At 33.9% G+C, this 14,384-nt stretch overlaps 1 protein-coding gene across 4 annotated transcripts in view; it reads left to right on the forward strand.

Moving 5' to 3' along the window:
* The window catches only part of ARID4A (AT-rich interaction domain 4A), an 82,828-nt gene that overhangs the window by 57,585 nt on the left and 10,859 nt on the right, over positions 1-14,384 (forward strand). For 3 of the 4 annotated variants that reach the window (XM_074290229.1, XM_074290232.1, XM_074290230.1), the window contains exons 16-19: positions 3,039-3,289; positions 6,038-6,235; positions 9,188-9,272; positions 13,917-14,118. In XM_074290229.1, coding sequence (XP_074146330.1) covers positions 3,039-3,289; positions 6,038-6,235; positions 9,188-9,272; positions 13,917-14,118 — 736 coding nt within the window. The remainder of the gene's footprint in view (positions 1-3,038; positions 3,290-6,037; positions 6,236-9,187; positions 9,273-13,916; positions 14,119-14,384) is intronic. The other variant, XM_074290231.1, reaches the window with a different exon arrangement.

A 14,384-nucleotide genomic window follows, 5' to 3' on the forward strand; every position in this document is an offset into this window, starting at 1 on the left:
CATTTTGCATTTCATAATGTTCTCTAGTTGTTCTTTGGCCATAAATTCCTCCTTTCTCCAAAATCTTAGAAGCAAACTATCTCTTGCTTTCCTGATTTGTGTGTCATCCCTTATGTCTAAATCATGAATCCATTTCAACTATCTTGAAATAGGGTGTTAGATGTTGGTTAATGCCTAATTTCTGCCATACTATTTTCCACTTTCCCCAGAAATTTTATCGGATAGTGGGTTTTTATCCCAGAAGTTGAGGTCTTTGGGTTTAGTAAAGTCAATGACTATTGTGTCTTGTGAATCTAACATATTCTAGTGTTCTACTAGTCTATTTCTTAGTCAGTACCAAATGATTTTGATGACTGCCACTTCATAATAGAGTTTTATCTGATATGGCTAGGAGAATGTGTGGTATTTTTATGAAAAGTTAAAAAAAATGTTCTAGTGTTTGTTTTAATATATTTATCCTAGAAATTATAAAATATCAATAGTATAAGAGATCTTAAATTCTATCATTAAGTATTATGTGAGTGTGTAATAATATTCCTGAGAGGAACCATTGAAATGGAATGTTTTGACTCACTTTTTGTAGGTGATGAATGGTGTTATATTGTAGAAGTTTTCTTAATTTGTAAATTACTTTTGGACACAATATTGAACTGAAAAAATTTGGTCAGAAGTAAAAAGAGGAGATGAATATTGAGGAGTACTTGGTTTCAGGATTACGAAATTAATAACAATGGAAAAAATAGATTTGGAGAGAATTCACGGTTGTAAAAATGGAAGGAAAGACATTGAGGAGGAAATTGAAAATAAATTTAAAAGAGAAAAAATGAATAAAAGATTTGCAAAAAAATATTTCTAATCATTTGTCAAAGGCTGTGAGCTGTAATGAATTCCACAGATATCCAGAAATCTTTTTGCATATTTGTATTTTTATGCCAGATAAGTATATTGTTCAAAATCTTTCCCAGATAGCAGAATTTGGAGAAGAAATAGATAAAAATTAATGACTAATTCCTCTAATAAATTAGCATGCAAAAATAAATGTGAAACTTTATAATCAGAACAAAAGGTAGGGGGGGTCTATGTGTGTAAAGATGGGGGCATTGAAAAGTAGGAGGGCAGGCTCCAATCTTCCTCTATCCTTTATAAGTAGTATTTTTGTATAGTATTTATTTTGTGATCATTTTAAGAAATGAATTTTCTGTTCATGATGGTTTGAATTTAGGAAGAATTACATCATGCAGAACTGAAATGAAATTACTGTTTGTTGAATGTACAAAATAATATGAGTACATCTCCTTGAATTTGGGGGAATAACATAACGTTAAAAAACTGGAGTGATTGTTATATCACTTTATTTGTAGTGGAAAATTCAGTACAATACTTAAAAATACAAGGTAGCTTTCCCTTTGTTTTCATCAAATTATGTATAATATTTTGTGCCATTGAACAAATTTAGGGTTTGGTTGCTTATGATTTCTGAATTAGCAAAAATTTTGAGTCGATTATAATTTGGACCTCCAGGCTGACTTGCATCTCCTGCTGCTTGTTAGACATATCAAACTTAGCATATCTAAAATTGTATTTATTATCTTTCCTGTTAGACCTTTCCACATTTCCTCATTATCATTGAGGGTACCATAATTTTTTTAGTTACCTATCTTCATCACCTAGAGTCTTTCTTCACTAATTTTTCTCATTTTCCTATCCAATTTGTTGCCAAATCCTACAGATTTCACTATAGCAACATCTCTCATATACTCCCCTTTTCTCCCCTGAACCTACCACCATGTTGGTACAGGCCCTTATCGACTCATCTGGCTAGTGAAATAGCCTTCTAGTTGGTTTCCCTACTTCAGGTTTTCTTTCCAAGCCCATCCTTCATTTAAATGTTGAAGTGATCATCCTAACATTCAAATCTGACCATGTCACCCCACTACTCAGTAAATTTTTGCTTTCTATAGAAAGAAAATATTTGATCTTGAGGATCAAATATAAAATTCTTTGATATTCAAAACCTTTCATGTCTTGGTTCTCATACCATCCTTTCCAGTGTTTTTAAACCTTACATGCCTCCCTGCCTTCCAACGGCTACCAATTCTTCAGTCCAGTGACACTGGTTTCCCGGCTATTCCTCAAATGAGATGCTTCATCTCTGTTCTGGACATTTTTTCAGATTGCCATCTATGTCTTCTCATTTTCATCACCTATCTTCCTTGGCTTCTTCACTTCAAGCCTCAGCTAAATCCCAAATTTTAAAGGAAGTCTTTCCCAAACTCTCTTAATTCTGGTACTTTCCCTCTGTTGATTATTTCTGATTTATATCCTTCATTTATTTTGTTCATTGTCATTTGTCTATTTTGTCTTCCATTAGACAATGAGCTCCTTGACTGTCTTTCGCCTTTCTTTATATCCTCAGTGCTAAGCACAGTACCTTGCATATAGTTAATTGGCTCTTAACAAATGTTTACTGAGGAATTGATTGATTGACTATAAGACATTGTGGATTGAAAGTTAATAAATGCTGACTTTTACACAGGTCACTTATCCTCTGAGCCTCAATATGTTTATCTTTAACTTGAGGGGGTTGGACTAGATGACCTCTAAGATCCCTTTTATTCCTAAATCTCCAGTCTTATGATTGGAATAAATTGGTTGTGTTTTTAGATGCAGTTAGAGTAAGTTAAGAGGATTTTCTAGAAATAAAGCAAATTGTTGTCAGTCCAGCAAGCTTCCTTGTCATCCTTTTAAGGAAAATCTATTCTTTTTATTCACTTCATAGTATAGTAGAACATATACTATGTTCTATAGGGGAGAAAGCTTTTTGTTTCTTGTGTAATTTCTAGCCAACAAATGCAACACCTTTACTACAACTATTTTAGTCAATAATTTTCTACTTGGGAGTATGCATAATTATTTTTAAAGGAAACAAATTTAATATCCACATCAGATAATGGCATCATAAGTTAGCATTATGATTTCTCCTTATTTTTTTACTTTTCAGGTATAGCTATTTTACAAGATATTTTTCTCTTTTTTAGGGTCGAAGGAGAATTGCTCGAGATCTAATCCCTGCTAAAAAAGAAAATGAAGAAGAAAAAACAGAAGACAAATTAAGGGATAATAATAAAGAAAATAAAGATATAGAAGAAGAATCTGACATTGTAGAGAAAAAGGAAAATGAAGCACTACTGGGGAAAAAAAACACACCAAAGCCAAAAGAGAAGAAAATTAGAAAGCAGGAGGAATCCGACAAAGAATCAGATGAAGAGGAAGAGAAAAAACGAGAGAGGTACAATTAGTAATGTTTACTCCTTGAAAATGTCTGCCTCTTATTATCGTAGCACTTTATTCCTGTGTTAGTGACTCAGGTTTGAGGGAACATATTCTTATTGGGACTTCATTCCTCTTGTCTAGTGAAGGCGAGACACATTGTGAAGATGATGTGTATTGCCTTACGGAACTGGAGAATAAACTGGTCGCACCATTTTAATAGCACTTGTGCCCTAGACAGTGGCCTCAAAGAAGGCTGCGCCACCCAGTCAAAAGAAAGGTCCTGCAGTTGACAGCAGGGAAGGGAGCTGGAGAAAAATGGAGGAAGTGGACAAGAGGAAACAGCGCCAGCAAAAATTCCATTTAAAAAAAGGTACAATGTGGGGAAGCTAACAAACACATGGGTGCACAGTACTAGTAGGTGTTTGTGTGTGTTAGCTTTGTCTCAGACATTTTTCTTTGCCAAGTTACTTTATTAGGATAAGTGGCATGCACTAGTGACCTTTTTTTGGAAAGTAAAACTCAAAGCTAAATTTATATAACCCATGCCTTACCAATAAAGTTTACTTTTTTAATATTCTTCCTAATCTTGGCTTAAGAAAAGAAGCCATATTTTTTTATGTTGTTCACTTACCATTTGAAAATGGTAATTAGAACAAAGCTTCTGACTGTATTACTAAACTATATGACCATTGCTGCTATAAATGAAGATCACAAAATAGATGAATAATTTTCAAGTGCTAGAAGAATATACTAGGCTTATAAATATAATAATGTAAGACACAGTAGTATATCTTAATTTGCCATCTCTGCTAGGTTATTGGTTTTATGGTTATTATATTCTTGAAGATAACTTTGTGGAAATTTGTATTCAATCAATATTTGGGAAAACTTGAATTTATATCCAGATTATTCCTGCAACTAGTGACTACCATTCTACTGAAAATGTGCCATGGATATGAAGGAAAAAAAGAGCTATATATATGAGAGGGAGACGTTTTCAGGTGTAGTTAATTTGATGGCAAAATTTATAGAGAAAAGAACGTATGAACAGTGAGCTAGAATTCCATTCCAGTTGTGACCAAGATTTAGAGAGAAGCCCCAGAGAGAGAATTAGGGAAAGTGGGAAAAAAGCAAAAAAAGAATTAGGTTTAGAAATAGACACTTAATAGTAAGAATTGAGAGCTTTGTTATGTGTAGAATTCTAAAAGTATGCATTCAGGTAAATATTTGTGTGAAAATTCTGAATCTTAAAAAACTTTTAATTTACAAAGAAAAAGGGGAAAGACTTTGCTTTGTGAGTCCAGATTTCCCTGTCTTAAATGCAAAATGGTATCATGCAGACAGCATAGCTAGTTTTAGAATAATCAACAAGGATAACCACAATATTTAGAAATATCAATGACAGGCTGATGGTGTCTTATCATAGTGAGGAAGAAGTCTTAGAGGAATATCAGCTTCAAGTTGTCTTGTAACGGCAGATGGTCATTGGAGAAAATGTCACGACCATCACAGCTTCTGTATTGGATGACCCAGTGGTCACTATTTTGATGTTTTATACCTATGCAGTATAATAAAGTATTTGATTGTACTAATTCATCAGCTTTGTCTCAGTTAACTTCTATTGTTAAACTTTAGTGCCACCGGAGTTTCAAAATGGCATTACAATGATTACTTAGCACTTGTGTATTTTTTTAGGATTAATTCAGAATCTAAAGAGGCAATGTGGCTTAGTGGATAGCAGGCTGGCCTTGGGAGCAGGAAAATTGGGTTTATATCCTGCCTCTAATACATACTAACTGTATGGCATGGATAAGTCACTTTATTCCTCAATACTCCCCAAGTAATCCATTAGGATTATAAATTAGAGGAGTTGTTGATCTTTATCAGTGGAAGATGTTTCTATGCAAAGAATTCCCTGTATCAATGAAATCATAATTAGACACCTCCCCTCCCCCCCGCAAACAAAAACAATTAAAAAAAAAACAACCCAACCAACTCCAGTATATTGTAACTTAACTAATTTTGGCATAACCTTTATGAGAATCTCATACTCTCTAATACTAGAAAAATTCCTGGAAGATGTTAGGTTAAAAATAAACTAAGATTAAGTATACATAATATTTTGACTTCTCAAAGCCATTTTTCAATATCAATGGATGATTTAACATACAGAGCTCCTTCTAAGGATGTATCATGAAGCTTTTTAAAAAAAAATTTAATGCATAGAAAAAGACAGGCCCTTATTTTTGTCATTGTAAAATAAATAAACCCAGTCTAACTTCCTTCACAAAGTAGGTTTGATTACAAGATGATGTTATTGCCTCATCCTATGTTGTTTAGTTTTAAAAGTCTTTAAAAAAGTCTCTGTGGATCAATTTCTCATGTAGAACATCCATAGCACAGACCCTGAAAACATCTTTGTTGTGATGCTTCAGTGCATTTTATTTTGTTTTGTTTTGTTTTGTTTTATTTGCCAAAATTGTTCTTGTCCCTTCTCTCATCTTTGGTTTTTTTCCCTTTAAGAAGTGTCTGAGTTGACATTTGGTACAGTGCACCTTTACTTAATTAAACCCTTACTAGTCCATGATAATCTTCTCCTTCTCCTCCTTCTTCTCCTTCTCCTCCATCATGTTATGAAGGTAATGTTTAAATAGGTAGTGAATATTCAGCACCATTTTTTTTTCTTTGCCCATGCAGTTGTGTTTGTTGTTGTTATTTACCATTACATAATTAGTAGCATTATCAATATTATAACTTGCTACAGGGAGGAAATTGAAAACAAAGAGGAATCTGAAGGGGAGGAAGATGAGGAGGACATAGAGCCCTGCCTAACAGGAACCAAAGTAAAAGTAAAATATGGACGTGGAAAAACTCAGAAAATTTATGAAGCCAGTATTAAAAGTACTGAAATTGATGATGGAGAGGTTTTATACTTGGTGCATTACTATGGATGGAATGTCAGGTAAGAAGGAAAGAAATTTCCTTATAAATGGATCTTAATTCTCAATTATAGTTAGCATACTGTTTCCACTAGGAATAAATTATCATTTGGATTTCATAAAAAGGAAATGGTTTATAGCATACAAAGTTAGATCAATTTAGTTATATAACTAAGATAAAAATTGTCCCAGTATTAAAATAAATCACCTGGAACTAGTTTTAAATAACATTTTAAATTTCAGTGTACTTCTTCCTCAAGCAAGAGGTATAGGATTTCTGTTCTCTCATAGCAAATATTAGAAGCTGTGTGCTTGCTGCATAAAAAGAAATTAAACATCTAATATTTTTACATATATATATGTATATATATATATAGTCTAATACATTTTAAATATTAAACTGCATTGATGACTTCAGGAAAAGTCAGATTTTTATGAATATTGATTTTAGTTATAACTTATCCCTGGGTCTCATTATTTCCTGCTTTTTAATTCCTTTGAAATCTTGCCTTGTTGTATATTCTTTATGCTTATCACCAGTATGTCTGTTTGGTTTTCTGAAACATTTATACCATTCATCATATATCCTTGCTTGCATTCTTTTTTTTTTTCTTTAAGTTTTTCAACTTTCCTTGTCATTTATCTCAGCCACTGCCCAGCTTCTAAAATGATAAATGAAGTGATAAAGTGATTACCAGATGATTAATGAAATCCTATAGTAAACTTTGTTTTGCCTTCAATCCACAAAGGCTAATTTTATTCTGTCCCACCAATACAGCTACAATAGGATCTACCCTGATTCAAGATTGTCCCTGATTCAGAGAATGGTTAACAAGGCTGAGATGCTTCCAGGGTTCTGAATCCCTGGAAACAGCCATGGTCAGCCCCAGGTCAGTCCTGGAATTGTCCCCAACTTTCTGGGTGTCCCTTGGCTCTGAGGCCAGGTAGGACTTATCTATGACGTTGCAGTTGTTGTAAACCCTTAGGAACTTTTCAGTTTATACTTAAAATGCAGCAAACATTGTACTAAGTATTTACCACTTAAGGGTGGGCACTGTGCTAAGTGCTGGAATAGATACAAAGTTTTGATGTCTATACAGATAACTGTAATGCACATTATTACATGGTAAATTGACTAAAGGCATTAGAAAGTTACTAAGATGCTCTGTATGAGGGGAGGGGAGGGACACTGTTACTACTCAGAAATACAGTAATAAAAACCTCACATTTATATAGCTTTTTATGTGAGCTTTCTGGTGAAAATATTATTACTCCCATTTTACAGGTGAGGAAACTGAGGCTCATAGAGGGTAAGTGCCTTGCCTATGGTCACAGTGTTAGAGTCAGGGCCTTAAATCAAGACTTGGAGTCTTCTAATTCCAAGATTGTTCTTTTCAGTACATCATAATGCCATTTATAACCCAAGAATTTGCAGAAAAACTAGACAGGGCTCCAGCTTCATTACTTGTTGATAATATATGGAGATCCCTAGGAATTTAGGGATGAAATCAAGACCAGTTCCAACCAAAAATAGAGGAGGCAGAAAGACTCTTGATTTATCTCGCTGTTTCTGTCAGAATAGTTTCATTTCCTACATTACATAGTCTCAGATTATGGACTTCAGCTTTAAACAGTATTTTATAATGGAGAGAGAGCACTGAACTTGGAGTCAGAAGAACTGTATTTGAGTGATAGGCTCTGCCACTTAACTATTCTGTGTGACCTCAGGCAAGTCACATCTCTAAGCCTCAGTTTTTATGGATCATAGAATTTAAAACTAGAAGGGATCTTAGAAGTCATTTAATCCAACTTGCTCATTTTACAGATGAAGAAACAGACCCAGGAAAGTCATACAGGTAGTAAGTAGCAGAGCCAGGATTCGAACCCAGGTCTTCTAACTCCAAATCCAGTGCTCTTTCCACTATTTCTACCACGTTGCCTCTCAGAAACTACCTTACAGGGTTGTTATGAGGATCAGATGAGATACTATATGTGAAAAGTGCTTTATAAATATAAGGTATTATTATTTAAAGTTTTATATGCTTGTGTATTATATATCCTAAAAGCTGTGTTATCTGGCACCAGAAAACTCTAGAAACTGGTATTTCTGATATGCTCCAATCTAAAAACCACACCAATGTTATTGTAATTCAATCATAGTATTCACGGTATCAAGATGTTTTGAAAAAGCCTGGAGGAAATACAATTATTGTCATCTCATAATTTGACATCTAAGGAAAATTAACTGACAATAAATAAATTCTTTCCCCAAAATTTCATATAATTTCTAAAATGACAGACATGTCAAATGCAGTTTTAATCTTTAAAATCCAATTGAGACTTTTGGAATACCCTGTATAAAGTTTTATTAATAAAATAAGAAGCTAGGTAGAGAGGTAATTGTGAAAAACACTAAAGCAGTTAATGGCAGGCATTTATTAAAAGAATCAAGCTGAGGGGCATTGAATTTTTTTTTTAATCTGAAAATATAGATTTGCTAACTAACTTAATAAACTTGGTACAAATATTTTTCTACCCCTCAGAGTTAGAATTACAGTTTCCATATGTTGAAAGTACAGGTAGAAAGAAGCTTCAGAAATTCTTTTGAAATTGTTTTAAAGGCTTAATATTTGCTGTCCTTATCTTTGACCTCTTTTCTCCATTAATAATTCCACCCTCTCACCCTTCTTATTCCAGGCTCGTCCTGTCTTCCCTTCTTTTTAACTAAATGATACAGGGACAACTTAAAAATTGAATTTCTATTGCATTTTAACTTTAAAAAAAATTCTTTCTAGTTGTCACATGGTAATCTAGAGATATTATGATATTCCAACTCTTAGTTAACTAGATCTTGTTTTATTCTCAGCATGCTGGATAACAAAACTTTTATTGGATGTTAGCTATACTTTTATATCTGGAGAAGAGTTGCAATTTAAGATGATTTGTCATTATTAAACCTCTGTGTTTATTTTAAGGTACGATGAATGGGTGAAGGCTGACAGGATAATCTGGCCTTTGGACAAAGGTGGACCAAAGAGAAAACAGAAGAAAAAAACTAAAGTAATGTCTATAGATTAGTATCTGTGATAATATCAATTTTTTATTAAGGTGTATTAACAAACTTGTAACTCATCCTTTAGTACATCTTATTTTCAGATAGTTGATTTTCAGAGAGTTGTCAACTATGCAAACATTTTCAGTATAGAATTATATATCCAGCTCTAGACATTCTCCTGACTCAATTCTCATCTGACATATCAAGCTGGATCTCCCATAGGTATCTCAAGTTCAGTGGGTCCAAAAATGAAATCACTGTCACTAGTATTAGAATCACCCTCTCATGCTAAAAAAAAAAAAACCCTCATTTTTTTTTTTTCTTCTGTGTTTTCTCTTTCTCTTGAGAACACCACCATCTTTCCAGTCATTTAAATTTACAGTTGTGGCTTTTCCTCGACTCTCTATCTCACCCTATATATCAAGTCAGTTGACAAATTTTGTTGAATCTATCGCCAAAGGCTTCTCATTCATTCTTTTTTCTCTAATGTGATCTTAGATCACATTCTTATCATCTTCATCTATTCTGTTGCAATAACCTTCTAATTGGTCCCCCAGTCTCAAATATATCCTCTTCTAGTTTATTTCCCACCCAGATTACCAAACTGATTTTTCTAAAGCAGAAATCTAAATATTGTTATTCACACACTCAGTAATCACCTTTGTATCTTGATGATCAAATAAAAACTTCTCTGGCTTGAAAATACCTTCATGATTTCCAGACTTTTTTTCTATCTCTCTTTTTTACTCTCTAAACAGGGTTTCTTGCTGTTCTTTGCATAAAACATTTTATGGCTTTGTACATTCTCTCCCTTATAACTGAAATTATGCACCTGCTTCTTAGAATCTCTAGTTTCTTTGAAAACTAAATTCAAACATTATTTTCTCTATGACACCAACAACTGCTAGTGCCTCCATCCAAATGTGTGTGTAAATATATAGAAATATAACTATATAAAATACGTAATATAAATCACGTACACATACACACAAGAGAGACGATCATTTCTAAACTCTGCTGCCATCATCTTTCTGAAGTTCACTATGTACACATTTATCACACAATCTGAAAGACCTGGTTAACACTGTTCCTGTTCCAAATCCTACCTTATAAAAGGAAATCCAGCTTTCCTTCTGAAATGTTCTGGTTAACTTTCTGGAGGTCTTTGGACCAGCCTTCGTTTCATCTGAGTAATCACCACGAGAATAGTCAGGGATAGTCTGTCTCTTTGCCTGGGGACCGGGCTAGCTTTTTGGAGGCCCTTCAGACCGGCCTGGGTCTGAGTGGGAAAAGCAGAAGGAGAGCCACCAGGAGGCTGATCAAAGGTGGAATGTCTCTAGTCCAGTCCTTGTTGGTTCTTATATACTCTATTGTAATTACATCATTGTAGGTATCAATCTTATAGAACTCTATTAAGTACTAAGTACATGTACTGAACTAGAGAACTATTAATTACCATGCTAAACTAGATAACCATTGTCTTATCAATTCCTCTGAGTTAATACTTTGTTTCAACTATGCTTCTCCAGAATTCTGGCCTGTTACATCCTTCAAACATTCTTTATTTCCCATTTCTTCAGTTAGTTCAGTTCTCCTATTCTCTGTCTTTTTCACAGGGATATTTCTCTCTTTAATCGTTTCTATGTTTTACTTTATGAATGAAAATTCTGAAACATTTTTTTCTTTTCATAACCTTTTATTAGTTTACCTTTCCCTATGCTTTACTTACTTTTTTTTTTTTTTTTTGGTCCTCACCTAGTACTGTTTCCTTCCCACCTCAATTCTTCCCTAGGCCATCACCCCTATTATGGATACACTTTACTCTTTCCTATTTTTTACCTTCCACTTGACTAATTTAACTCTGTATGGAACCTCTACTATTGAATCTTTTTCTTTTTTGTCCTATTGCTAGTCATGCCTTTCCAGACATTCTCCCTGGATTATTCTTACTATGGGCCTTCTCTGCTTTTATTTTTCTATGCTAATAAACTAAGGTGGAGGTAGTTTAAACACTCAACCAGGGCTACTCATTTCTATGTTCTCTGATCTCAGCTAGACTCATAGGAACTCAAACCAGTCCTGTTATTCCTTCCATGTAAATTCTCTGTCCCTTTCCACACAACAGCTATTTCAAACTACTTCTGTCCAGTAACTTCTTGTTGCTACTCAGTCTTTGTACCATTTTACCTGAGATTTTGCCTCATACTTTCTGAGAAAATAATGCCCATTTGCTGTGAGCTTCTTCCTCCTATCTCTCTGACAACCCTTTTATATCATCCCTTTTTTTTTTTCTTTACTCAAAAGAGTCTGATGAAGAGGTAGCCCTTTCCTTGATAAGGCTAGCCTCTATATTTACTCTTCAGTCTTCTAGTAGGTTCATCCCACCATTATCCCCACTATCTAATCTTCAGCCCCTTCCAAGTGATTCCTTCATTTTTGCCCTCATTGTCTACAAACAGTCTCCCCTAATCTTAAAAAGAAATCCTTTATTGTACCCACTAACCCAACAAGCCATTGTCCTATAGCTCTTCCCCCCTTCTCAGACAAATTCCTTGGAGAAATCTGTTTATACGCATTGCTTTCAGTTCCCCCTTATTTTTCTAAATACTTTACAGTCTACTCCCCAACTTCATCACTGAACTGAAATTGTCCTTTCCAAAGTCACCAATTAGCAAAATTACTTAACTGCAAAATCTGGTGATATTTTCTCACCAGAATAAGGTTAAGAATAATAATTCTTCTTAACATCTTTTCAGCATTTGATATTATTAACTACTTTTTTTCTGTCTCCCTTAATTTTGATCCACTTATTGTCATTTTTCTTTACAATCATCATCCATAACTTCCTGACTGAAGGTATTCCCCAAGGTTCCATTTCTGTACCATCTTCTCGCTAAACATTCTCTTTTGATAAGCTTATCTACTTCATCAAACATGTTTGATTCTTATCTCTATGCCAATAGCTCTCAGATTTATATATTCAAGTCATTTTTGCAAGGTACAATCCCTTGTCACCAGTTGCCTTCTGGGAAATTGAATTAGAGAGCTTATATCTATCTCAGTCTCTGTATATCCCAAACAAAACTTATCACCTTTTCCCCCTAAACCCACTCTTGTTCCGAACTTTGTCATTTCTCTAGACCACAGCTTCTTAAACTTTTTCCACTCACAACTTTTTGCCTAAGAAATTTTTATGTAACCTTTGGTGTATAGGCATACAAAATAGGTTTACAGAACAGATATTTACTGATAATAAGTCATAATTTCCTATTCCCTATCCACATTCACTTACACAACCTCCTTTGGAATTTCCACCCACAGTTTTAAGAATTTTGCTCTAGAGAGTACCACCATCCTTTTAGTCATGCAGGCTGATTATTTTAGTGAGATTAATATCTTCTCAGTCTTACTCTATATATATAAAGTTAGGAAATTTTCTTGTATCTACTTCAATGACATCTCTTGAATTGGTCCCCTTCTTTTAATTCAGATGGCCACCAGACTTATTCAGGATCTTATCATCTTTTCCCGAGACTGTTAACAGTTGTTTCTAATTGATCAGCTAACTCAAATCTCTCCCCTTTCTAATTCATATTACTGTTAAACTGATTTTCCTAAAGCACAAGTTTGACAACATCATTCCAGTTACCTAGTAAATTCTAATTGGTCCTTATTTTTTACCTCTGGAGTAAGCTGTAAATCCATTTGTTGCATTTAAAGTTTCTTACAGGGGGCAGTTAGGTGGCGCAGTGGATAGAGCACCAGCCTTGAATTCAGGAGGACCCGAGTTTAAATTTGATCTCAGACACTTAACACTTCCTAGCTGTGTGACCCTGGGCAAGTCACTTAACCCCAGCCTCAAAGAAAAAAAAAAAAATAAATAAACAAATGAAATAAAGTTTCTTACAACTTGGCCCCAACCTGTCTTTCTAGCTTTGTCCCAAACCATTGCAAGCCAACAAAACTGATAAGTACTTAAATGATAATCTTATTTTCTACCTCTCCATGCTTACAGTGAGCTCTCATTAGTTTTCAAAATTCCTAATTTGTTTCAAGGTTCAATTTAAGAACTATCTTCATATAAGATTTTTATGATTCCTTCCTTCTCCCTTCTTTACCTCCCCTTCTCTAGCTATAATGACTTCCCCCGACTCACTCTGTATTTATAAGCTATTGAGATCAGGGAATATTTCATTTTTGTTCAGTTCCTAGTACAGAACCTGGCTCATAGTCAACTTAGTACTTATTGATTGCCCACATAACTCTTTGATATAAATATCTCTTGACTGGAGTTGAAGAAGAGCTAAAAAAGAATTTTATAACTAAAATATATATTACTTCAGGAAGGTGGCAATCATGATCTGTGAGATAAACTTTGATATACTTTAGGATAATATTTAACATTAGTCTGAAAAAGATATTTTCAAGTTTAAAATAGTCTTTAAGTGATTTTTTTTCCCCCACACTAGTATTGCCTTAGATTGCTATTGATAGTTGGAAATAGACTTTTATATAGTATTCCTTGTAAAATATTTTCTTTTATGGTCTTTTTCTGTGTCTATTTTCCATAGGGACTAATAGGATAAAATTTGCATTTAAAGTGTCAATTTCAAAATGTTATCCTAATAGAACTTTTTGTTGTTACATAGAATAAAGAAGACAGTGAAAAGGATGAGAAAAAAGATGAAGAGAGACAAAAGTCAAAACGTGGACGTCCTCCTTTGAAGTCCACCCTTCCATCAAATATGTCTTATAGTGTGTCTAAGTCTCCAAATATTGAAGGGAAAGTGGGTCCCCGAACTGCACGGAGCAGTTTACCAGACAGCTCACCTCTGGCAAATGGAATGGAAGGTACAGTATTTTAAACTGTAAATCTCAATTTTTAAAAGAGCAAAGTCTAAGAAAAAAAGGATGCTTGTTTTATTGTAACTTTTTAAGCTTACAAAGACTGAATGATTCTTTTGCTTCTTTCTAATAAACTGCTCATATGTTTTTTCTTTACTTTATCCAAATGGATATATTAGTTTAGAAACACTTATAAAGCAAGAGGGAGTGGGGAAACCAACTCTTTAAATTTTTTCCTTTAAAACAAATTTCATAGAAGACTAGCCTTTGAA

This window comes from Sminthopsis crassicaudata, chromosome 2 (assembly GCF_048593235.1).
Source record: "Sminthopsis crassicaudata isolate SCR6 chromosome 2, ASM4859323v1, whole genome shotgun sequence".
Taxonomy (NCBI): domain Eukaryota; kingdom Metazoa; phylum Chordata; class Mammalia; order Dasyuromorphia; family Dasyuridae; genus Sminthopsis; species Sminthopsis crassicaudata.